This window comes from Hyperolius riggenbachi, chromosome 2 (assembly GCF_040937935.1).
Source record: "Hyperolius riggenbachi isolate aHypRig1 chromosome 2, aHypRig1.pri, whole genome shotgun sequence".
In the NCBI taxonomy this organism is placed as follows: domain Eukaryota; kingdom Metazoa; phylum Chordata; class Amphibia; order Anura; family Hyperoliidae; genus Hyperolius; species Hyperolius riggenbachi.
In genome coordinates, this window is record NC_090647.1 from 17,668,049 (window position 1) to 17,693,669 (window position 25,621).

The following is a 25,621-nucleotide window of genomic DNA, read 5'->3' on the forward strand; positions in this document are numbered from 1 at the left end:
CCAAATTTAAGCACCTGCCTAATTTTGTTAAAACAATTATTGCACACTTTCTATAAATACAATAAACTTCATTTCACTTCTCAAATATCACTGTGTGTGTCTCCTATATGATATATTTAACTGACATTTTTTATCGTAACAACCAACGATTTATACAGGAAAATCATGATGATTAACAAGGTTGCCCAAACTTTCGCATCCCACTGTACATCAATGTAAAGAATGGGAATAAAGTTTAGAGTCAATTAAACATATTTTTCAGTAGATAATGTATTTACATACAGTAGATCTGTATATACGTTCTGAAAAAGGGTTAGAATTGGGTTCCTAAAGAGAGACTGTCCCTCCAAAAGAGGGACAATTGGGGCTATGCTCACTCTGTCCCTCCCAGTGAGTCCCTCTTTCTCATAAGCTAATGTTGGGGTATGTCTGTGCTCTGTAAATACTATAAACTATAATAAAGCAAGGAGCAGTTTTTATAAAGATCCTTTCTGCTGGAATGGGAGGAAGGAGGAGGGGGAGACATATTCACAGAACATTACAGGAAGCGAAAGTTTCTGATGTGAGCAGGAAATTAATCTGTTACTCATTGTTCACAAAGGTTTGGCAAAAAAAGGGGGTTAAACAAGAACGATTAGCAAATAGCTTATCTGTACGCTTGTTGGTAGTTGATTTTTGTTATGAGAAATAGAAACTAGAAAGTACCTTATTTCCGCATCTCACCACCAGTGCCGTGACGACAGGACACCATGCAGATGACTATAGTAAAAACTTACGCCACTCCCTGTAGGCGTAAATCTCCCTCCATCGATCTCTGTCTGTCTCTCTCCTCCGGCAGCCACACTCCTGTCTCTTTCGCAGGTAAGTCAATCCTTCTGCACCTGTACAGTATGTCTGTTACCACACTGAGAGGATTAGCCAGATTTCAGGTGGCTTCTTACAAAGACCACTATTGTCCTTATTTCCATCGCTGAATCGTGTGTAATTCTGAACTAACAAGCATGGCAGTAAACTCTTCACTGATGTATGAATGGTGGGCAAATATTTGCAAATGTGATGTTGCAGCAAGTAAGGCTGTAGCCACACTATGGGCTTGATTCACAAAGCCGTGATAACTGATATCACGGCCGCGCTATGCGATTCGCGCAGGGTTTGATCTGTCAATCTGAGGAGACAATTGCATGGTGTGTATACAACATAAAGCCCAACACTGCTGATCAATCTACCAGTTAGTCTTAGCATGTTTAAGGCTAATCCTAAGTACACACGATGCAATTTCCATCAGATTGATGGATTGAAATGATCATTTCAGACATGCCCAATCTTCTCCTGATCGATAAGAAGGTCGGTTTTGTGCATTTGGAAACTGATCCTGTTACCGATGAGAAGCAGATTGGACATGTCAGAAATTGTTGTTTCGACCTCTCAATCTGACTGAAAAAGAGTTTTGAATCAGGATGATACCATTTATTGGCTAACTTAGAGATGAGTAAACAGTGAGCTTTCGGCTTATAAAAAGCCTTCGTCAGACTGGTTCCTGATCAGAACTGAAAAACACAGCTTATAAGGCCCATACCCACGGGCTACAACTGTTGCTTGAAACACATGGCGTGCGTATGTTGCGGCGACAGGTCCCCCGTGTGTATGAGGCGCGCGCAAGGAACTGTTGCTAATCAGAGCTGTCGCCAGGCAATTGACTTGGCCAATCGCCGGCAACAGCTGTTGCAGGAACCGTCGCTAGTCTCAAGTCGGTGCGGTCGTGTGTGTGCTAGTCTCTAGCAACTCTTGTGAGTCCGACAGTTCATTGAACCTGCGACAGAAGTTGCTGAGCAACAGTTTCTGCTATGTTGCAGACAGGTTATTGCCGCGTGTATACAATCGTCGCTTGTATACAACTGTCGTTGCTGGAGACTTTCAACTGTTGCTTGTCTCCATGCAACTGCAGACATCCGTGCCTCGTGTGTATGTGGTTATATACACAGAAATACAGAGGAGAAACATTCTTTAGCAAACATAAATGTCATTAGATGTCTTAACTGTAATGGCCCATATTACGGGCTACATAAGTGGCCTGTCGCCAGCACACGTGAGCGTGTGCGCGACAGGCCGGCGACAGCTCGTCGCCAGGTCCCTCCGCGTACACACGCGGAAGAGGGGTCAGCTGTGTGACGGAAGCTGTCGCCGACGTTCCTCCCCCTCGCTGGAAGCGCCGTCTATTTTCAATTATGTTGCTGTCGCTAGTCCGCATACTCACGCAGACTAGCGACAGTTGCGGCGAAGTTGCGGCGGCAACTGTCGCCGAGCGATTGACCGTGCCAATCGCCTGGCGACAGCAGCGACGAGCGACGGTTCGGGGTGCGCGCCCGTGTTACGCCTCATACTTACGGGCGACCTGTCGCCGCAACACGCCGTGTTGCGGCGACAATTGTAGCCCATGAGTATGGGCCATAACTCAGGAAGCTTTCCCAGGCATCCTGGCTAAATTGATAAGATCAACAGTTTCCTCAACATAACATAACATAAAGCAGACTCTGGTGATGGGGAGACATCCTAAATTCAGTGTTCAACTTGTAACTGGGCTGGTTACATGCACCATTAATTCTAAGCTAAAGAGAATTGTGGCATTTGAAACCAGCACATGAAAGCAAATAAAATGAATAGTGACAGTAAACTGTAACAATGGGTGTCAGCAACCTCAGATATCTAAATATTTGATGATCTGCAGAATCACCAATAATACAGATACGAAAACGAGACAAATGTCAAAGCTTTATTACACAAGTGTAGTGATTGGTGCAAACAGTAAGTTACTGATAGTAACTCAACGGTAACCTCACCAGTGGCGAGGGCCCACTGGTGAGTGAGAATAGTCAGACAGATTAGGTAGGCAACAGACGGGCAGATTGAAGCACAAAATCTAAAGACAGGTTCAGAGTAAAGTTTCAGGCAGAAGTCGGCAACAAGATCAGATGAGCAGAGGTAACCAAATCGAGAGGCAGAGAGAATAGTCAGAACAGGCAAAGAGTCATACACAGGTCAATACAATTGGTATGTTTTTCACTACTGATTACAGCTATCAAAGGTCTGAGCGCTAACACGAAGTATTCGCAACAACAGTCAACTTGCGAGTGAATTTGCAGAGCTTAAGTACACTGAGGTGTGTCCAAGAGCCCGCCCCAAGATCTCAGCCAATCAGCGAAGCAGAGCGTGCTCTCTGACATCAGCCGACCCGCAGGTCAGCTGACTCGTCTCCTTAGGGCATAAAGGACCTGCCTCTGCGCGCGCGCGTGCGCTGTTCTAACTGTATGTGCCGCTGAAAGACTTGACCTAGGCATCCTGTACGCCTGTAATGCGGGGATCACCGCTGCCCAAGAGGCGCAAGTGGCGGCTGTGCCGCTGCCCGCCGCGGTGGTACCCCCACTAATCGTTACATAAACACCATCTTACACAGCATATGACACAAAAGATGAATGAAAAAATAGAAAAATTAAAAGAATTGTGGCATTTAAAACCCATCCTCCAGCACAAGAAGTTAGAGTCCTTGTTTAAACCATCTTCTACAGTTTTGAACCAATGTATAAACTTTGTTTCTTGTGTTAGTCTCATGTTTTCCGATTTGAATCCACCCATTAATACAGTGACGCGAAAATCGCGTAAACTGTGTCCAGGTAAACAAAAGTGTGTTGGTATTGGGAGATCAGTATATTTTGTAATATCCTTTTTTCTGCTGTTAATAGTGAATCTGTGGTGTGTCATGCGATCACGCAGTGGTTGACTTGTTTCTCCCACATAAATGGTATCATCCTGATTCAAAACTCCTTGCTTTTACTGATGGCTAACACAGTGCAACACTCTACTGCTTCAATCTGACTGGAAATTGAATTGTTTGTATAAGCAGTTAATTCTTTGTTTCCAATGCAAATTGCTTGTCTAGGGACCCACAGGCAATTCTCTGGGGTCCAGCAGGTAATAGATTCTATTCATGTGATTACAGCTGTTCTCCTGGGAGGCCAGTGTTTTTGTCTCTAATTAAAGCGGAATATAACCCTGCATTTCAACTTTGCTCTAAAATATTATTTACAGCATATTATATGCAAAAAGCATTTTTTTTTTACTAGACCAGCATTGGAAGGGTTAAACACAGAGGTTTAAAGTTCCGTGGAAAGATATGCAGAAGTTCAGATAGATACTTTCTATTTAGTGAAATGTATCTATTGAGAAATGTTTACACACTCTTTGGCTGTCCTCCAGCTCTTCTCAGTCAGAGAGAGTGAGTCACATTCAACACTTAGATACATTTATGTAAACAAAATGTATCTATGTCAGCTTCGGATGCGTCTGCAGAAATCTCCAGGAACTTTAAAGCCCTGTGTAACCCTTCCAATGCTGGTCTAGTAAAAAAAAAATGCTGGTTGCATATAATATACTGTAAATAATGTTTTAGAGCAAAGTTGAAATGCAGGGTTATATTCCGCTTTAAGGGAACAAAAGGGATCTTTCCTTTGGCAGCTGGGTGTGAAACTCTGCTAGCCGCCAGTACCAAATGGTTCCCTTTCATTGCAAATGAGCAGCTTTAACCCAGTAGGGAGTAGGCTTATGAGAGCTGCTCTAATCATATCCAAAATTAATGTGTTGTATGATTTTTGCCCTTTTATGAGATACCATACTGACGATAGGTATGAAAATCATCATTTTGTCAGTCAGGATCCTCTGAGTATTCTCATATTAAATGCATGCCGCTGGGCGTCAGCCACAGCCATGTTATAAACTTCTTAGTAACCAAATATTGCACAATATCCGTGTCTAGTGTCAATTTGACCAATATTCTCTGAAGATTGTGGATTTGTTATTTGTGTGCGATGAAGGTGGGCTGAAATATGAAAATGTCATAACTGTTAACCACGCTACCATTCACCCTTCCTCTCAAGCCGGCTGTCTGGGTGTCACCCTGGACTCCACACTCTCCTTCACTTCCCACATCCAGTACCTCACAAAGTACTGCAACTTCCACCTCCGTAACATCTGCAAGATCCTCCCTTTCCTGACCTCTGCCACCACCAAACTCCTCATCCATGCCCTCATAATTTCCCGCCTTGACTACTGCAATGCCCTTCTGTCCGGTCTCCCTATGACCCGATTTACCTCACTGCAGTCCATCATGAATGCGACAGCCAGAATTATCCACTCCTCCCATTGCTCCACCACAGCGGCTCCCCTCTGTGAATTCCTCCACTGGCTTCCTATCTAGTCCAGATTTAGATTCAAGATACTGCGTCTGCCCTACAAATCTTTCAACAAAACCTGCCCAACCCACATTTCCGATGTTACCCAGAGGTACACTCCTAGCCGCTCACTCCGCTCCTCCTATGAACTTCGCCTGACTGCCCCCCCCCCCCGCATCACCCAGTCCCATGCACGACTCCAGGACTTCTCAAGAGCTGCTCCAACACTGTGGAACTTCTTACCTCCACCCATTAGGGAAGCCCCTTCCTTCAACATTTTCAAGAAGGCCCTCAAAACTAGTGTTGGGCGAACAGTGTTCGCCACTGTTCGGGTTCTGCAGAACATCACCCTGTTCGGGTGATGTTCGAGTTCGGCCGAACACCTGACGGTGCTCGGCCAAACCGTTCGGCCACATGGCCGAACTAAGAGCGCATGGCCGAACGTTCCCCGAACGTTCGGCTAGAGCTGTGATTGGCCGAACGGGTCACGTGGTTCGGGCCCGAACGCGCTCTGATTGGCCGAACGGTCACGTGGTTCGGGTAAATAAATACCCGAACCACGTCATATCTCCGCCATTTCTCTGTGGGTTTAGCTTTGGGTAGGCAGGCAGGGTAGTTCGCTCTCCAGCCACGCTAGCCAGGGTCCCCCCCAGTCATTGTGTGTCGCTGCTGGGAACAGTAGTACACCGCTCGCTCAGCCACACTATATATAGCATTGTTTACTGCCACTGTGTGCCTCGCTCAGCCACGCTATATATAGCATTGTGTTTACTGACACTCTGTGTACACGGCTTAGCCTGACTAATATAGCATTGTGTGTACTGCCACTGTGCACCTCGCTCAGCCACGCTATATATAGCATTGTGTTTTCTGACACTCTGTGTACACGGCTTAGCCTGACTAATATAGCATTGTGTGTACTGCCACTGTGCACCTCGCTCAGCCATGCTATATATAGCATTGTGTTTTCTGACACTCTGTGTACACGGCTTAGCCTGACTAATATAGCATTGTGTGTACTGCCACTGTGCACCTCGCTCAGCCACGCTATATATAGCATTGTGTTTTCTGACACTCTGTGTACACGGCTTAGCCTGACTAATATAGCATTGTGTGTACTGCCACTGTGCACCTCGCTCAGCCACGCTATATATAGCATTGTGTTTTCTGACACTCTGTGTACACGGCTTAGCCTGACTAATATAGCATTGTGTGTACTGCCACTGTGCACCTCGCTCAGCCACGCTATATATAGCATTGTGTTTTCTGACACTCTGTGTACACGGCTTAGCCTGACTAATATAGCATTGTGTGTACTGCCACTGTGCACCTCGCTCAGCCACGCTATATATAGCATTGTGTTTTCTGACACTCTGTGTACACGGCTTAGCCTGGCTATATAGCATTGTGTGTACTGCCACTGTGCACCTCGCTCAGCCACGCTATATATAGCATTGTGTTTACTGCCACTCTGTGTACACCGCTCAGCCAGACTATATACCGTTGTTTACTGACACTCTGTGTACACCGCTCAGCCAGACTATATACCATTGTTTACTGACACTCTGTGTACACCGCTCAGCCTGACTATATAGCATTGTGTGTACTGCCACTGTGCACCTCGCTCAGCCACGCTATATACAGCATTGTGTTTTCTGACACTCTGTGTACACGGCTTAGCCTGACTAGATAGCATTGTGTGTACTGCCACTGTGCACCTCGCTCAGCCACGCTATATATAGCATTGTGTTTTCTGACACTCTGTGTACACGGCTTAGCCTGGCTATATAGCATTGTGTGTACTGCCACTGTGCACCTCGCTCAGCCACGCTATATATAGCATTGTGTTTACTGCCACTCTGTGTACACCGCTCAGCCAGACTATATACCGTTGTTTACTGACACTCTGTGTACACCGCTCAGCCAGACTATATACCATTGTTTACTGACACTCTGTGTACACCGCTCAGCCTGACTATATAGCATTGTGTGTACTGCCACTGTGCACCTCGCTCAGCCACGCTATATATAGCATTGTGTTTTCTGACACTCTGTGTACACGGCTTAGCCTGGCTAGATAGCATTGTGTGTACTGCCACTGTGCACCTCGCTCAGCCACGCTATATATAGCATTGTGTTTACTGCCACTCTGTGTACACCGCTCAGCCAGACTATATACCGTTGTTTACTGACACTCTGTGTACACCGCTCAGCCAGACTATATACCATTGTTTACTGACACTCTGTGTACACCGCTCAGCCTGACTATATAGCATTGTGTGTACTGCCACTGTGCACCTCGCTCAGCCACGCTATATATAGCATTGTGTTTTCTGACACTCTGTGTACACGGCCTAGCCTGACTATATAGCATTGTGTGTACTGCCACTGTGCACCTCGCTCAGCCACGCTATATATAGCATTGTGTTTACTGCCACTCTGTGTACACCGCTCAGCCAGACTATATACCGTTGTTTACTGACACTCTGTGTACACCGCTTAGCCAGACTATATAGCATTGTGTGTACTGCCACTGTGTACCTTGCTCAGCCACGCTATATATAGCATTGTTTACTGACACTCTGTGTACACGGCTCAGCCAGACTATATAGCATTGTGTGTACTTCCACTCTGTGTACACCGCTCAGCCAGACTATATAGCATTGTGTGTACTGCCACTCTGTGTACACCGCTCAGCCAGACTATATAGCATTGTGTGTACTGCCACTCTGTGTACACCGCTCAGCCAGACTATATAGCATTGTGTGTACTGCCACTCTGTGTACACGGCTCAGCCAGACTATATAGCATTGTGTGTACTGCCACTCTGTGTACACGGCACAGCCAGACTATATAGCATTGTGTTTACTTCCACTCTGTGTCTGCTGGGCCTGGGAACAGTAGTACACCGCTCACCCGCCACTGTATAGCATTGTGCTCTGTGTCGCTGCTGGGAATAGTGGTACACCGCTCACCCGCCACTGTATAGCATTGTGCTCTGTGTCGCTGCTGGGAATAGTGGTACTGTATAGCATTTCTGTACTGCCACTGTACTGCTGCCAGTCAGCGTGTACTGTAAGGATAAGTGAAATGAGGAAGAAATCCGGTGAAAGAGGAAGGGGCAAGGGAAGAGGTGTTTCCCCTGACGGTTCACGTACAGGCCACAGGGGAGCACCCAAGAAAACCCACTCAATACCGCCCATGTTGTCCAGGACAACAACCCTCACAAATCCAAAAGAACAGGACCAGATAATTACTTGGATGACCTCTCAAGCGTCCAGCAGTGGGTTAAGCAGCACCAGCACATCACGCACGAGGTCCGAGTCCTCAGCCAGTTACAAGGAGCCAGTGGGCACAAAGCTGACACAACCGGCAGCGACACCACGCACACAACTGCCAGATAACCAGTCCGATGAATTACCTCAGGACACAATGGGGTATTCGCAGGAGCTATTCCCAGCCCAACAAACTTCCACCTTTCAAAGGTCAATGGAGGAACAGCCAGAAATGTTGTGCCCGGATTCACAACCATTAACTGTGGGAAATGCACCGCGCACTGAAATACAAGGCGAGTCCGAGGAGGACTCGGAAACCCAAATCCCAGAGCAAGTTGGGCAGGAGGGGTTGCAATTGCAGGAGGTCGGCCGACAAGATCTGGAAGACGACGTTGGAGTGAGCTGCGCAGAGGTTGTTCTGGGGAGCTCTACTCCACGGCGGCGGCCCCCCACAATGACATATGACGAGTTTCAGGAGATGGAAGAGGAGGGTATGGACAATGTGGACATAGACCCAGATTTTGTTTGTGACCGAGAACATCGCCGTCGTAGCAGCAGCACAGATGAGTCTGTTGAAGAACCCACTGCTGCACGAGTTCGCCTTGTGCCACAAGGTAGGCGGCGCGCAATTTCAGGCACCACAAGCGTGGAAGTTCAAGTGAGAGGCAAAAGAGGAGCAAACAGAAATCGCCAGCAAGGCAGGTGCTCCAAAGTCTGGGCTTTCTTTGAAGACTGCACTGAGGATGTTACCATGGCGATTTGCAAGGTGTGCAAGACCCGCCTGAGCAGGGGGAAAAGTATTAACAACCTCTCCACCACCAGCATGAGCCGCCACATGCTATCCAAACATCCCACTCTGTGGGCAAACTCGGCAGGACAGGGTACCAGCAACACTGCCTCCCTTGGGTTCACCAGACTCACCACCAGACCCGCCTCAGCAGCAGCAGTAGCCCAGCCATTGCGTGGTTCACAACATTCACAAACATCAGACGACGCTGACACTGTCACTTTCCGGAGTAGTGCTCTTGAGGCCTCCCAGTGTTCATCAAACACAACAACCAACAGCCCTTCCGTGTGCAGCGCTACGGTTCAGTTGTCTGTGTCGGAGATGTTTGAGCGCAAGAGGAAATTGCCAGCAAATGACCCCCGGGCCGTGGCAGTAACAGCCAGCATAGCCAAGCTTCTGGCCTGCGAAATGCTGCCATATCGAGTGGTGGAGACAAACAGCTTCAAGGGCATGATGTCAGTGGCCATCCCACGTTACGTGGTTCCCAGCCGCTACCACTTTGCACGCTCTGCAGTGCCTGAGTTGCATGAGCACGTGGTCAGCAAAATAACCCGAAGCTTGAAGAATGCCGTTGCCTGCAAGGTTCACCTCACCACTGACACCTGGACGAGTGCGTTCGGCCAGGGTCGATACATCTCCCTTACCGCGCACTGGGTGAACCTTGTGGAGCCTGGCAGCGATTCCTCACCTGCTACGGCGCGGGTGTTGCCCACGCCGCAAACAGCTGCACCGCCGTCCCTCCCACTGGATAACAACAGCAGCACCTACCTCTCTGACTCCTTCTCCTCCAACGCATCTCAAAGCTGTACCTCATCCGGAAACGCTAACCCAGCTCCAGCAGCAGTAGGATCGTGGAAGCAGTGCAGCACAGCTGTTGGCATGCGTCAGCAAGCGTTGCTGAAGCTGATCTGCCTTGGGGATAAGCAGCACACAGGGGAGGAAATTTGGAAGGGAATAAAGGAACAGACGGATTTGTGGCTGGCACCGCTGGACCTGAAACCGGGCATGGTTGTGTGTGATAATGGGAGTAATCTCATTCGCGCTTTAAGGTTGGCTAAGCTGACACACATCCCTTGCCTGGCGCACGTGATGAACCTAGTAGTTCAGCGGTTCCTGAGGACATACCCAGGCGTGGCCGATCTTCTGTTGAAGGTGCGTCGAGTGGCCAAACATTGTAGAAATTCCAGTACTGCTTCGGGGGCACTCGCCAAGATGCAGGAGCGCTTCAATCTCCCCCACCATCGCTTGCTGTGTGATGTCCCTACGCGCTGGAATTCTACGCTGCACATGCTAGCCCGCTTTTGCGAGCAGAAGAGTGCAGTGGTCCAGTACATGACGGCGCAGTACCGAGGTGCATTCGGACAGCTGCCAAGCTTCTGTGGATCCGATTGGGCCAACATGTTGGACCTCTGCCAAGTCCTCCAAAATTTTGAGCAATCCGCATTGCTTGTGAGCAGTGACAACTCTTCAGTCAGCATTACCATACCACTGCTGTGTTTACTGAAGAGGTCAATGTTGAAAATCAAGGAAACAGCTGTCATGATGCAACTGGGGGAATCTGAAGGAGAAAACGATCAGCGTGATGGTACCAGGCCATCCGCCTCAGGGAACGCTGGCCCCAGCAGCTATGACGAAGAAGAGGAGGAGGAACAGCTGGAGTTGGAGCAGGAATTTCATGCCACCACTGACGAGGGCCAGAGCGGTGCACGTTGGACTTCCACAATTCAGCACGAATGGTCAGCAGAAGCAGACCAGGAGGAAGGTGACGACTATGATGCATCACAACAACTATCACAACGCTCACAAGAGGATGATGAGGATTCTGGTAGGACTCTGGCACACATGGCTCAATTCATGCTAGACTGCATTGAACGCGACCCACGCATTGTGCGCATTCTGGACAACACCAATTACTGGGTTTATACCCTTCTGGATCCACGGTACAAACACAATGTTCCAAAACTGCTTGAAGAAAGAGTCAGACAGGTCAAAATGGAAGAATACCAGCAGGCCCTTGTGGAGACTTTAGAGAGGAGATTGACATCCTCCCCCTCCTCTAGCCAGTTGTACGCCGACAGACTGACTTCCGCAAACCCAGGACGACCAGGAGGGCAGCAAACAACGCAAGCCGCAGCTAGTGCCCAAAAGGGAATGGTATCGGCAGTGTCCTTGGAGTGGGAAAATTTTCTGACACCCATGCAGCAGCAGCCCACTGAACAGCAAGCGTGCAGATCCACCTCCAACACCGATCGCCTGGAGAAGATGGTCAAGGACTACATGTCAGATGACGTAGCTGTGTCGAACAATCCATCTGCACCCTTCAACTATTGGGTATCGAAGCTAGACACCTGGCACGAACTGGCAATGTACGCAATAGAGGTGCTGGCTTGCCCGGCAGCCAGCGTTATGTCGGAACGCTGTTTCAGTGCTGCCGGAGGCATCGTCACAGATCGGCGTATCCGCCTCTCCACAGAAAATGCAGACCGTCTGACTCAAATTAAAATGAATCAATCCTGGATTGGAAATGACTACGCAACACTCCAGGACCCCAACCAAGTAACATGACCAATGAACATCTGGGATGGTTTAGCGTTTCCGGTCCCTGTTTATTGAACCTCTCATCTGTATTACATTTATGACTGCATGGCGGCAAAAAGCATTGCTGCTATATCCGCACGCTTTTTGTCCTCATGCAAGGCCTGGGTTGTTGTGTCTCAAAAAGCATGGCCTTCTCCTCCTGCGCCTGCTCCTGTTCCATCACGTCTGCTGCTGCTGGGTTAGCGTTGCCGCGTGGTCCCTGTTTATTGAACCACTTATTTTTATTACATTTATGACTGCATGGCGGTACAAAGCATGCTATCCGCACGCTTTTTGTCCTCATGCAAGGCCTGGGTTGTTGTGTCTCAAAAAGCATGGCCTTCTCCTCCTGCGCCTGCTCCTGTTCCATCACGTCTGCTGCTGCTGGGTTAGCGTTGCCGCGTGGTCCCTGTTTATTGAACCACTTATTTTTATTACATTTATGACTGCATGGCAGTACAAAGCATGCTATCCGCACGCTTTTTGGCCTCATGCAAGGCCTGGGTTGTTGTGTCTCAAAAAGCATGGCCTTCTCCTCCTGCGCCTGCTCCTTTTCCATCACGTGTGCTGCTGCTGCTGCTGGGTTAGCGTTGCCGGTCCCTGTTTATGGAACCTCTTATCTTTATTACATTTATGACTGCATGGCGGTACAAAGCATGCTATCCGCACGCTTCTTGTCCTCATGCAAGGCCTGGGTTGTTGTGTCTCACAAAGCGTGGCCTTCTCCTCCTGCGCCTCCTCCTGTTCCATCACGTCTGCTGCTGCTGGGTTAGCGTTGCCGCGTGGTCCCTGTTTATTGAACCACTTATCTTTATTACATTTATGACTGCATGGCGGTACAAAGCATGCTATCCGCACGCTTCTTGTCCTCATGCAAGGCCTGGGTTGTTGTGTCTCACAAAGCGTGGCCTTCTCCTCCTGCGCCTCCTCCTGTTCCATCACGTCTGCTGCTGCTGGGTTAGCGTTGCCGCGTGGTCCCTGTTTATTGAACCACTTATCTTTATTACATTTATGACTGCATGGCGGTACAAAGCATGCTATCCGCATGCTTCTTGTCCTCATGCAAGGCCTGGGTTGTTGTGTCTCAAAGCGTGGCCTTCTCCTCCTGCTCCTCCTCCTGTTCCATCACGTGTGCTGCTGCTGGTGCTGGGTTAGCGTTACCGGTCCCTTTTCGTGGAACCTCTTCTCTGTATTACATTTATGACTGCATGGCGAAAAAAAGCATGTTACCTGTGCAAAGAAACATGACATTTTCCACATTTAAAAGACAGTTTTTCCTTTGAAACTTTACAATCAATTTTCTCAAAAACTATAAGCTCTTTTTGCAAAAAAATTTTTCCTCTTGTACCCACTCCCAAGGTGCACATGCCCTGTAAATTTGGGGTATGTAGCATGTAAGGAGGCTTTACAAAGCACAAAAGTTCGGGTCCCTATTGACTTCCATTATGTACGGAGTTCGGCTCGAACACCCGAACATCGCGGCCATGTTCGGCCTGTTCGGCCCGAACCCGAACATCTAGATGTTCGCTCAACACTACTCAAAACTCACCTTTTCTCTCTGGCCTACCACCCCTCACAAGTGCTACAAACCCACAGCTGAACCCTGGTCCCCTACCTTTCGTGTCCCTACCACTCCCTCTAGATTGTAAGCCTTCGGGCAGGGTCCTTCTCCTTGTGTCTTCTACCTGATCATGCACCTCTGTTACTGTGCACCCATGCTAAGCATTTGAGTGAAATCTACTTGCCTAATCCCCTTGCTCCCATCCAGTGACTGACTACTACTGCGTTACCTTGTACTTATACTGTGCTGCATGATTTGGGTTTTCTTGTGTTCCTGTATTGTCTTATTGCTGTATGTCACCCCTGAATATTGTCTGTAACCTTAACTAATGTACAGCACTGCGTAATATGTTGGCGCTTTATAAATACAATAAATAAATAAAATATTTTTTGGACTCAAACTTCCCGGCAAAAATAAAAGCACACCTAAACTCCAGCCCAGGTTCTGCCTCTGGGTCCCGCCGTAAAAGCTGAATCATTCAAAAGGAACAGGCTGGATAATTAGTTATTGGATGCATGTTCTGTTTTTTTTTTTTTTTTCCGTTGTTTTTTGTTTGTTTGTTTTTGTTTTTTTATGCACTGAAAGGTTCTTTTAATGCATCTAAAACACTTCACACAATGTTTTTCCAGCAGAAATGATGGAGAGAATTATCTACCCACTGGCTGCAATATTTTGGCTTCTGACTGGAAGTAAAAACCTGCAGGTAAAACTCTCCGAGGACGATAAAAGTTTTCTTCCGACTTTTTTGTTTTGGTTTCCCCCAAAAAAATACCCCTCACCCCCACCTTCTGTGCTTTGTAAGTTAAACTTTTTAGTAATAATTTGAAATGCCAACTTTTTAAAAACAACTAACTGTATTCATTAAAATTGGAATTTCCCCAACCTAGCCAATCAAAATCCACTTACCTGGGGCTTCCTCCAGCCCGTAGCAGGCAGGACGTGCCCTCGCCGCCGCTCCGGAGGCTCCCGGTCTTCTCCAGCGGCGCACCCAACCTGGGCAAGCCGGCTGTGTTGCCAACTCATCCCTTTAATTACTGACACATCTAAGTTATACAGGTTCTGGGGCTACTTACACATAATCAGTGCCTTACCTGCATCTACCTAGCCACGAAACCTGTATAATTCATATGTGTCAGTAATTAAAGGGATGAGTTGGCAACACTGCAAGCCGGCTGCCAGGTCGGGCTCTTCTGCGCTCCAACGTCGGCCTCTTCTGCGCTCCACGTGGGCGCACTGACGTCATCCAACGTCTGCGCAGGCTCAGTAGTTCTGCGCAGTACAGCCCGGAGGACGTCCGATGACGTCAGCGCGCCTGCGTGGAGAGCAGAAAAGGCCAATGTTGGAGCGCAGAAGATCCCGACCTGGCCCAGGTCGGGTGCGCCGCTGGAGAAGACCGGGAGCCTCCGGAGCGGCGGCGAGGGCACGTCCTGCCTGCCACGGGCTGGAGGAAGCCCCAGGTAAGTGGATTTGATTTTTTATTTTTTTCACAGATTCCCCGGATATCCCCTTTAAGTAAAAGAAGATTATGATTGGCTAGGTTGGGGAAATTCCAATTTTAATGAATACAGTTAGTTGTTTTTAAAAAGTTGGCATTTCACGTTCACTGATCTTTTGAGAAGTCATCTAGATTGCTATGGCAAGGGATAGGGAAGGGATACTAATTTGACATTAATTGCTTTACTTAAAGTGGTATGAACTCAGTATTTCTTCTTTGCTCTTAAAGATTATTTACAGCATAAAACCTACTACCAGAAAAAAATGATAGCCTTACAAGATTTAAACAGTTAAACACAGCACTTTCTTCTTCAGTTGGAAGCTTATCTCTGATGCTGCAGTTTAGGAAGTGATTACATTATCTTGTTTATGTTTTCTTATCAGCCTTAATTAGTAAACAATTCTGTGCAGTGTTTCAGCTTGCACGGTTAGTAGAAAGTAAAAAACAGGAGAGAAATCTCACTAGATTTATTTTAATATATACTGTAAATACAGCAGCTATGCAATAAAATGCAATGACAGCTTTCAGAGCAGGTGAACTGTACTTTGGGAATTTGTGATTTGTAAATGGACAATGATGCTTGTGCACAAAAGCAAATATGATAACTGTATGAGAAATAAAAAGTAGGAAAACAGGTTTTATTGAATATTATGTCAGGGTTTAATCCCACTTTAATTTCTTTTTCATACTTTTGATTTTATTTATTAATTATTGGCAGGTTGACACATATGAGTTGAAATATAAACCAGATTTTTTTGATGACCAGTACATTGGATGTTCACATTCTGTAGCTATACACAAAATGCCTGAGATTTTACACAGGGAGATGTCAAACCAGCAGTTTAACGAGGCTTGGAAAAATGCAACAATAGAGTGGAAACGAATTGTTTCCAATTTTGAACTTCCAGAAGAGTTTGAGGATGAGCATGGAATAGCACTGCTGGTCTTCACCAACAAGTACCCTGAAGGGAACCCCATCTACAGGCAATTCAATGGCAACCTCACCATCGCTGGTGCCTCCCGCAAGGACTACATGGACAAGTTTCACTTCAAGGCTCTTCACTTCTACCTCACCAGAGCTCTCCAGATCCTGAAGCCCGACTGCAGCAGCAACTACACAACCTTCAGGGGAAGCCACGATGCCTATAAGCTTTCTCCAGGCTTCAAGTTTGGGAGGTTCACGTCTTCTTCTCTGAACCCAATGGAGGCGGTGACTTTTGGCATTGGATCCTTGTTTTGCATCACTACTTGCTTTGGTGCCAAAATTGGAAACTTCTCATTTTTCCCAGAGGAAAATGAAATCCTGATACCTCCTACAGAAAAATTTACATACGTCACCAAATTAAATTCAGTTTATCTTGTGGAGAGTACCGGAGAAATGTGCAGCTATTTCAACTGTGCTATCATGGGAGGTAATGTCTCTACCCTTACTTTGAGTACTTTTAAACATTGAAATAAAACTCCACCCCACAGTATTTTTTGGGACTATAAGATGCTCCAGACTATAAGATGCACCTAGCTTTAGGGGCCAGAGACCAGGGGAAAAAATAATATACTAAACCTGGTGCGTCCATGGTGCAGGGGCATCCTGTGGACCTTACCCCCCTAATTATTATGTCCCCCTTGTGCCTTCCTTTTACCTCTTGTGTCCTCTGTCCCCTTGTCTTCTATCCTCTCCCTATGCCCTCTTTCCCCCTTCCTCTGCTCTGTCCCTCTGTGTCCTCTGTCCCGTTGTCTTGTCCTATGACCCATTTCCCTGTGTCCCGTCATTGAGGCCAATCACTGCACTCCTCCTCCTATTTAGAAGGGAGCAAGGAACGTTAAGCAGCATGATAGGCAGTGTGGGTCGGCACCCTCCACCCCCTCACCTGATTGGTTCATGGCTCCACAAAGCTGTGCGGTGACTTCTTAAAAATGGGAGCTTTGCAACTGCGAATAGCGTGCTTATTTAACACACTGATAGAAGGGACATGAGGGATTGGACATGGAGGACACCGGAGAATGGGGGATAAAGATGCGCGTCTGCATGTGTGCATCTAACACAATTGAGCACATGGGGGACTGAGACGGAAGTCCGAATATGTATTATTATATTACTATAAGACACACTGGTCCATATGCAATTATCTTTTTCTCCTGAGTTTTCTCCTAGGTTGAAATTTTGAAACTTGTCAATAAAATGTCTTCTAAAACACCAGCAACCAAAAAAATACTCAAAATAAATTTGATAATACTTTTCACCTACTTTTTGGTACTTTTTCCATTGTAAAGTGCTGAAAAGTTATTCTAAATCTAAGATGAAAATGTATCTCCTGGGAGGAAACTCAGGTGAAAAAGTTAATTGCATATGAGCCGCTGACTTTTTCTCCCTGCTTTTTGGGGGAGAAAAAGTGTGACTTATAGTCCGAAAAATACGGTAATTTAAAAAAGAACAAAGATATGATGTACATACACGTTTCAATGCTGCTCAAGGTTTTGGGGCTTTTGTGTTTGTTTGTTTTTTGTAATTTTCTCTCATTAAAAATTACCTTCCCATTTCAACTTGCAGCCAACTCTGAACAGATTGCTTAAACATTTTCCTCCCATACCACAGTCTAGAACCTGCTTATAAGTAGGGGACTGATTTATAGGGATCCTGGCAAATGTATGTGTGATTTACATAAAAAAAAATGTTGTACTCTTTTATACTCCACTTGGGTCTCTGCATAGGGAAGGAGGGATGGAGGGAGAGAAGTGAGCCTTTCCATCACCAGGCGCCTGTAGGCATGAGCCTACAGCACCTTATGGTAAATCCAGCTCTGAGTGTATTCATTCTAGTTTTAATATGCATCAAGCAAAGGCGTGGTGGACCCACCTGCTGATACTTTATAATATTGCTTATTAGTGTGTCATATCTGTGCTTTTCTATTTTTGCCTTTATACATAACCTGTCTGCAAAGTGTTTATAAGAAGAATCCACTTTTGTTATTAGTAGAAGTTGCCCACTGGGCACTGCCCAAAGCTCAACTGTGTGACCAGAAATGAAAACATAGAAAAGTCATAAAAGTATAAAAATGGACCATGTTTTATGCCTTTTTTTTTGTTTTTGCAGCTGAGAAGCAATCTGATGCCGTCTGTATCTCAGGTGAGACATCTTCTGCCACTTGGCCGTGCCAGCTGCCCCCCATGTAATGCATTCACAGAGTGACCCCTTTTCCTTTATCCAACAACACGCCAGCCCTCAGCACTGGCACAGAGGGTGGGGCAAGTGTTCAACATGCCAGACATTTGGTGGTCCCTGGCCATCTGCCCACATGTTGCGTATGGCGATGTCAGAAAGATGACCTGCACAAAGTAGATGTCTTTGCGATATGCTAAATTTATAGTTTGTTAAAATAAAATATATGAAGAGGTTATAAAGTGAGTCTAATGCTGGATACAAACATTGCGTTTTCCTGTGCGATTCACGGGATCGATTCCGTCGATTCGATTATTTCCAACATGTTCGATCATCTTTCGATGGATACAGCCGTCGATTTTGCATATTAAGTGTGGAAGATAGACGGCTGTATCCATCGAAACCCGATCGAACATGTTGGAAATAATCAAATCGACGGAATCGATCCCGCGAATCGCGCAGGAAAACGCAACGTGTGTATCCAGCATTAAAGGGGGTTGTAACATCCAAAGATAAAAAAAATGCCTAAAAATAGTTAGTGCCCCAAATATATATATGTAAATCTCCTTTTTTCTAAAAGAAAAAAAAAGGGCAGAAGTGAAGTCACTTTTGGCATCATAGAGAAACAGTTAAATAACAAGAGACACCCATGCTAACCTATTAATAAAAAACACATATATAAGTAGATAAATACTACTTCTACTTACATAACAGGTGTATTGTGCTAGCCACGTAATGATTCCTGTGACTTTTATAAAGGAAAAGCAGAAAATCCTAATCTAGGCAGTGGCCATCTTGCCAAGCTAATGCTGACATCATATCCTCCCTGACTCTTGTTTCCCCGCCTCCTTTCTCTTGCTCATTGTGTATTCATTAGCTGCCCTCCTCTCAGAGTCTTTTTTTTATTTACACATCCAATCACTGAGTCACCTCAGCCTTGCTTGTAAACAGAAGTGATCAGCTAGGCAGGGAAATAAATGGAAGAGGAGGAATATATTATAGATAAAAAGAACTCCCAGCATTCAACTTTTTGGCGCTGTTTGGCACTAGGGCCAGTGCTCCTAAAGTATGTAATAACTACAAACCATAACAGCAGAAAAAGTTTTGAATGCAGGATTAGCATCTTTATCACTTAATACACTCAGATCAGTTGCTGTTGAAATTTGATTTTTATGGTGACAATCCCGCTTTAAGATGGAAACCAGCAGAAATAGTCTTTTCTTTTTCATATCACATTTCTCTTAAATCTGACAGTGAACACTAAAAACAACAGGACAGGTTAGCTAAATAAATCATTTCTTAGGGCCTGTCTCGACTCTTCAGTTGTTCTGTGCATCAGTTTTTCTGCATGAGTTGTCTATTGCTAGGTACACACCATACAATTTTCTTTCAAATTTACCTGACCAGAAATTTGAATGGCTGTTGTAAGCTCCACCCACTTTCATGAATATTAATCCCAGTCACCCAGTGACCAAGTGTGTCAAAATTGAGAACCCTGCCAATAACAGTGTAAGCTATAGGGCTTTTTTCTTTGGTGATTTTTGTAAGGGCCAAAAATACCTAGGTGAGAAGTAGGGAGAGACCGGGAGCCCAATGGTGCTGTATCGTCAGGTATAGGGAGGATAAACTTATATAAATATTTACTCACAGTTCCTGCAACCACCATATAGGCCTGCAGGGAATTAACTGTCCCTGCTCGGTACTCCAGGTCCTGCTGAATACTGGATGGTCGCTCTCCTGTAGCCCTGCTCGGTACTCCAGGTCCTGCTGGATACTGGAGGGTCACTCTCCTGTAGCCCCGCTCAGTACTCCAGGTCCTGCTGGATACTGGATGGTTGCTCTCCAGTTGTCCTGCTCGGTACTACAGGTCCTGCTGGACACTGGATGGTTGCTCTCCTGTAGTCCTGCTCGGTACTGCAGGTACTGCTGAATACTGGATGGTCGCTCTCCTGTAGCCCTGCTCGGTACTCCAGGTCCTGCTGAATACTGGATGGTCGCTCTCCTGTAGCCCTGCTCGGTACTCCAGGTCCTGCTGGATACTGGAGGGTCGCTCTCCTGTAGCCCCGCTCAGTACTCCAGGTCCTGCTGGATACTGGATGGTTGCTCTCCAGTAGTCCTGCTCGGTACTACAGGTCCTGCTGGACACTGGATGGTTGCTCTCCTGTAGTCCTGCTCGGTACTGCAGGTACTGCTGAATACTGGATGGTCGCTCTCCTGTAGCCCTGCTCGGTACTCCAGGTCCTGCTGGATACTGGAGGGTCACTCTCCTGTAGCCCCGCTCAGTACTCCAGGTCCTGCTGGATACTGGATGGTTGCTCTCCAGTAGTCCTGCTCGGTACTACAGGTCCTGCTGGACACTGGATGGTTGCTCTCCTGTAGTCCTGCTCGATACTGCAGGTCCTGCTGGATACTGGATGGTCGCTCTCCTGTAGCCCTGGTCAGTACTCCAGGTCCTGCTGGATACTGGACGGTCGCTCTCCTGTAGCCGCGGGCAGTACTCCAGGTCCTGCTGGATACTGGACGGTCGCTCTCCTGTAGCCCTGCTCGGTACTCCAGGACGCTGTCCTGTAGTCCTGCTCAGTACTCCAGGTCCTGCTGGATATTGGACGGTCGCTCTCCTGTAGCTCTGCTCGGTACTCCAGGTCCTACTGGATACTGGATGGTCACTCTCCTGTAGCCTTGCTTGATACTCCAGGTCCTGCTGGATACTGGATGGCCGCTCCCCTGTAGCCCCGGGCAGTACTCCAGGTCCTGCTGGATACTGGACGGTCGCTCTCCTGTAGCCCTGCTCGGTACTCCAGGTCGCTGTCCTGTAGTCCTGCTCAGTACTCAAGGTCCTGCTGGATATTGGACGGTCAATCTCCTGTAGCTCTGCTCGGTACTCCAGGTCCTTCTGGATACTGGATGGTTGCTCTCCTGTAGTCCCGCTTGGTGCTTCTGGTCCTGCTGGATACTGGACGGTCGCTCTCCTGTAGCCCTGCTTGGTACTCCAGGTCCTGCTGGATATTGAACGGTCGCTCTCCTGTAGCTCTGCTCGGTACTCCAGGTCCTGCTGGATACTGGACGGTCGCTTTCCTGTAGTCCCGCTCGGTATGCCAGGTCCTGCTGGATACTGGATGGTCGCTCTCCTGTAATATGATAGACTGTCCAGAAAAACTGCAAAGCTATTACCTCTGACTGGTAGTGGGTAGGATGTAGGCGCCCAATGTGTGTTCTATTTTAAATAAAAAATTATATAATAAAAAGGGCGGTAATTGCTCACCTCCATAGAAGATATAGTAACCAGTTCAAATGAAAAAAAGTTTTTATTCAAAAAGCAATCTGACAACGCATTTCACGGGTCATGGCCCGCTTCCTCAGGGCAATGTGCCTTGATAGCATAGGGGACAGAGTGTTGGTGCTTTTCCATCACTTTTGTGGCCAGAAACAGTCTTTGTAGGTTTTAAAATTTGCTTGCCCATTGAAGTCTATGGCGGTTGGCTGTCACCAGATTTGCCTGTTTGCAAACATTTGCGGAAGTTTGCGTTCACTGCTCACAAACCCAAAATTTGATGTTCGCGACATCTCTATTGGGCATTATGGTTTGCTTTATCTGGTAGATGAAGAAGAAAGGTAAAAAGACAAATGGAGGAAAAAATGAAGATAAACTAAGATCTGTAGCTAGAGCAAGTAAACCCAAGATGAAAAGGTGAAAAGAGGAGAGAGAGTCGTACTATCCTACCATTCTACAAGTCTAACGTGTATTAATGTTGGCCCAAAGTATATTTTGTCTTCTAAAAACAGTAGGTACAGGTCCTTCTCAAAAAATTAGCATATTGTAATAAAGTTCATTATTTTCTGTAATGTACTGATAAACATTAGACTTTCATATATTTTAGATTCATTACACACAACTGAAGTAGTTCAAGTCTTTTATTGTTTTAATATTGATGATTTTGGCATCCAGCTCATAAAAACCCAAATTTCCTATCTCAAAAAATTAGCATATCATGAAAAGGTTCTCTAATCGAGCTATTAACCTAATCATCTGAGTCAACTAATTAACTCTAAACACCTGCAAAAGATTCCTGAGGCTTTTAAAAACTTCCAGCCTGGTTCATTACTCAAAACTGCAATCATGGGTAAGACTGCCGACCTGACTGCTGTCCAGAAGGCCAACATTGACACCCTCAAGCAAGAGGGTAAGACACAGAAAGAAATTTCTGAATGGATAGGCTGTTCCCAGAGTGCTGTATCAAGGCACCTCAGTGGGAAGTCTGTGGGAAGGAAAAAGTGTGTGGCAGAAAACGCTGCACAACGAGAAGAGGTGAGATGACCGGACCCTGAGGAAGATTGTGGAGAAGGACCGATTCTGTAGAAACATCCAGAGCCACCGTGTACAGGCGTGTGCAGGAAATGGGCTACAGGTGCCCGCATTCCCCAGGTCAAGCCACTTTTGAACCAGAAACAGCGGCAGAAGCGCCTGACCTGGGCTACAGAGCAGCAGCACTGGACTGTTGCTCAGTGGTCCAAAGTACTTTTTTTTGGATGAAAGCAACTTTTGCATGTCATTCAGAAATCAAGATGCCAGAGTCTGGAGGAAGACTGGGGAGAGGGAAATGCCAAAATGCCTGAAGTCCAGTGTCAAGTACCCACAGTCAGTGATGGTCTGGGGTGCCATGTCAGCTGCTGATGTTGGTCCACTGTGTTTTCTCAAGGGCAGGGTCAATGCAGCTAGCTATCAGGAGATCTTGCAGCACTTCAAGCTTCCATCTGATGAAAAGCTTTATGGAGATGAAGATTTCATTTTTCAGCACGACCTGGCACCTGCTCACAGTGCCAAAACCACTGGTAAATGGTTTACTGACCATGGTATTACTGTGCTCAATTGGCCTGCCAACTCTCCTGACCTGAACCCCATAGAGAATCTGTGGGATATTGTGAAGAGAAGGTTGAGAGACGCAAGACCCAACACTCGGGATGAGTTTAAGGCCGCTATCGAAGCATCCTGGGCCTCCATAACACCTGATCAGTGCCACAGGCTGATTGCCTCCATGCCACGCCGCATTGAAGCAGTCATTTCTGCAAAAGGATTCCCGACCAAGTATTGAGTGCATAACTGAACAGAATTATTTGAAGGTTGACTTTTTTTGTTTTAAAAACACTTTTCTTTTATTGATCGGATGAAATATGCTAATTTTTTGAGATAGGAAAGTTGGGTTTTCATGAGCTGTATGCCAAAATCATCAATATTAACCACTTAAGCCCAACTGGACGAAAATTTTCGTCCAGTTAGGCTGCGCGCACTCCCGCGGGTCGCGCGTGCTCCCGCGGGCCCCCCCGTGCGCGCCCCCGCTGCTGGCCGCTAGCCCACCGATCAGTGAAAGGGATTATAAATCCCTTTCGCTGATCGGACCCCCCTGGAGAAAAGCCGACAGCGTCTCTTCAGACGCTGCGGCTTTTCTGAGCTCTGGTCTCCTTTCTTCTGCCTGGGAGCGAGATCGATTGCTCCCAGGACTTTTTGATTATGGCCATCTTGTGGCCAAATAGCAAATTACACCCAAAAAAAAAAGGTTTTAAATAAATACATTTAAATACATAAAAAAACCCTGTTTACCTCCCACACCAAAAAATACCCACATACAAGTTTAAATTAAAAAAAATTACAATAATAAAAAAACAAAAACATAAATAGTTACCTAAGGGTCTGAACTTTTTAAATATGCGTGTCAAATTAAAAAAATGCACCTTTATTTCCAAATAAAATATTGTCGCCATACATTGTGATAGGGACATAATTTTAATGGTGTAATACCCGGGGCATATGGGCAAATACAATATGTGAGTTTTAATTATGGAGGCATGTATTATTTTAAAACTATAATGGCTGAAAACTGAGAAATAATGAATTTTTTCAGTTTTTTTCTTATTCTTCCTGTTAAAATGCATTTACAGTAAAGTGGCTCTTAGCAAAATGTACCACCCACAGAAAGCCTAATTGGTGGCGGAAAAAACAAGATATAGATCAATTCATTGTGATGAGTAGTGATAAAGTTATTGGCAAATGAATGGGAGGTGAAAGTTGCTCGGATGTAAAAAAATTTCAACCCTTCGGGCTTAAGTGGTTAAAACAATAAAAGGCTTGAACTACTTCAGTTGTGTGTAATGAATCTAAAATATATGAAAGTCTAATGTTTATCAGTACATTACAGAAAATAATGAACTTTATCATAATATGCTAATTTTTTGAGAAGGACTTGTATTTTTGATGATTCAGCTGTAGTGAGCAACTGTGGTTTCCCGCAATGCATTGCTGCTGAATATGCAAATCATCTCTTTATCTCCCTGAAGCCAGGATCAATCCAGAACTGCTGGTGTATAGCAAGCATTTAGCTTTTACATGTTACCGAACCACATCAACTCAACATACATACAGCCTGTTTTGGACTTTCTGGTCCTCATCACTTCATGGCAGAGATTGATATGGCTCTATGGGATAGGGCTTGCGCCAGTACTACAGAATACATAGTTCCCTCTTACTAAAAATCAACCAAAAGAGGAGTGGAGGCGACCAATGCATAAAAAAGGTTATGAAGCTTTAAATCATCTAAAGAAGAGACCTCTCCTGAAGAATTTGGACCAGTCTGTGTAAAAAGGTCTTTTATTTGAGCACAAAAATGATTTTCACTGGAACGCGTTTCACTGGAGCTTGCCCTCTTCCACAGGTGAATAAAAAACAAGTGCCTTTACTATCCTAGCTGTGTAATGAGCATGCGTGCCTCTTTGACTAAGCTTTACTATGCATTGGGTGCCCCCAGCCCTGTTTAATTGACCTTGTGACACCTCTTTAGAGTTGATAGTTTTTTTAGTTTCATTCAAAAGAACGTTGGAAGTGCAACCAACCAGTTCCTGTTTGCAGACCTGTAAAACCAAGTGGGGGAGTTATTGATGGTGGTGGTTGCAAGGACTTGCCACCAGTCTTTGTTAGTATATATACAGTGGGATGCGAAAGTTTGGGCAACGTTGATAATTGTCATGATTTTCCTGTATAAAACGTTGGCTGTTATGACAAAAAATGTCAGTTAAATATATCATATAAGAGACACACACAGTGATATTTGAGAAGTAAATGAAGTTTATTGGATTTACAGAAAGTGTGCAATAATTGTTTAAACAAAATTAGGCAGGTGCATAAATTTGGGCACCAAAAAAAAAAAAAATGAAATCAATATTTAGTAGATCCTCCTTCTGCAGAAATGACAGCCTCTAAATGCTCCCTGTAGGTTCCAATGAGAGTCTGGATTCTAGCTGAAGGTGTTTTGGACCATTCCTCTTTACAAAACATCTCTAGTTCATTCAGGTTTGATGGCTTCATGGACAGCTCTCTTTAACTCACACCACAGATTTTCAATTATACTCAGGTCTGGGGACTGAGATGGCCATTCCAGAACGTTGTACTTGATCCTCTGCACCAATGCCTTAGTGGATTTTGAGCAGTGTTGTTGAACGATCCAGGCCGGCGCAGCTTCAGCTTTGTCACTGATTTCTGGATATTGGTCTCCAGAATC

At 45.9% G+C, this 25,621-nt stretch overlaps 1 protein-coding gene across 1 annotated transcript in view; it reads left to right on the plus strand.

The window, feature by feature from the left end:
• The first annotated feature begins 839 nt into the window (after positions 1–839).
• The window catches only part of LOC137542475 (polyamine-modulated factor 1-binding protein 1-like), a 52,110-nt gene continuing 27,328 nt past the window's right edge, over positions 840–25,621 (plus strand). The window contains exons 1-4 of the mRNA XM_068264415.1: positions 840–861; positions 14,055–14,125; positions 15,636–16,329; positions 18,009–18,041. Of these exons, the coding sequence (XP_068120516.1) occupies positions 14,057–14,125; positions 15,636–16,329; positions 18,009–18,041 (796 nt within the window). The 5' untranslated portion in view covers positions 840–861; positions 14,055–14,056. The remainder of the gene's footprint in view (positions 862–14,054; positions 14,126–15,635; positions 16,330–18,008; positions 18,042–25,621) is intronic.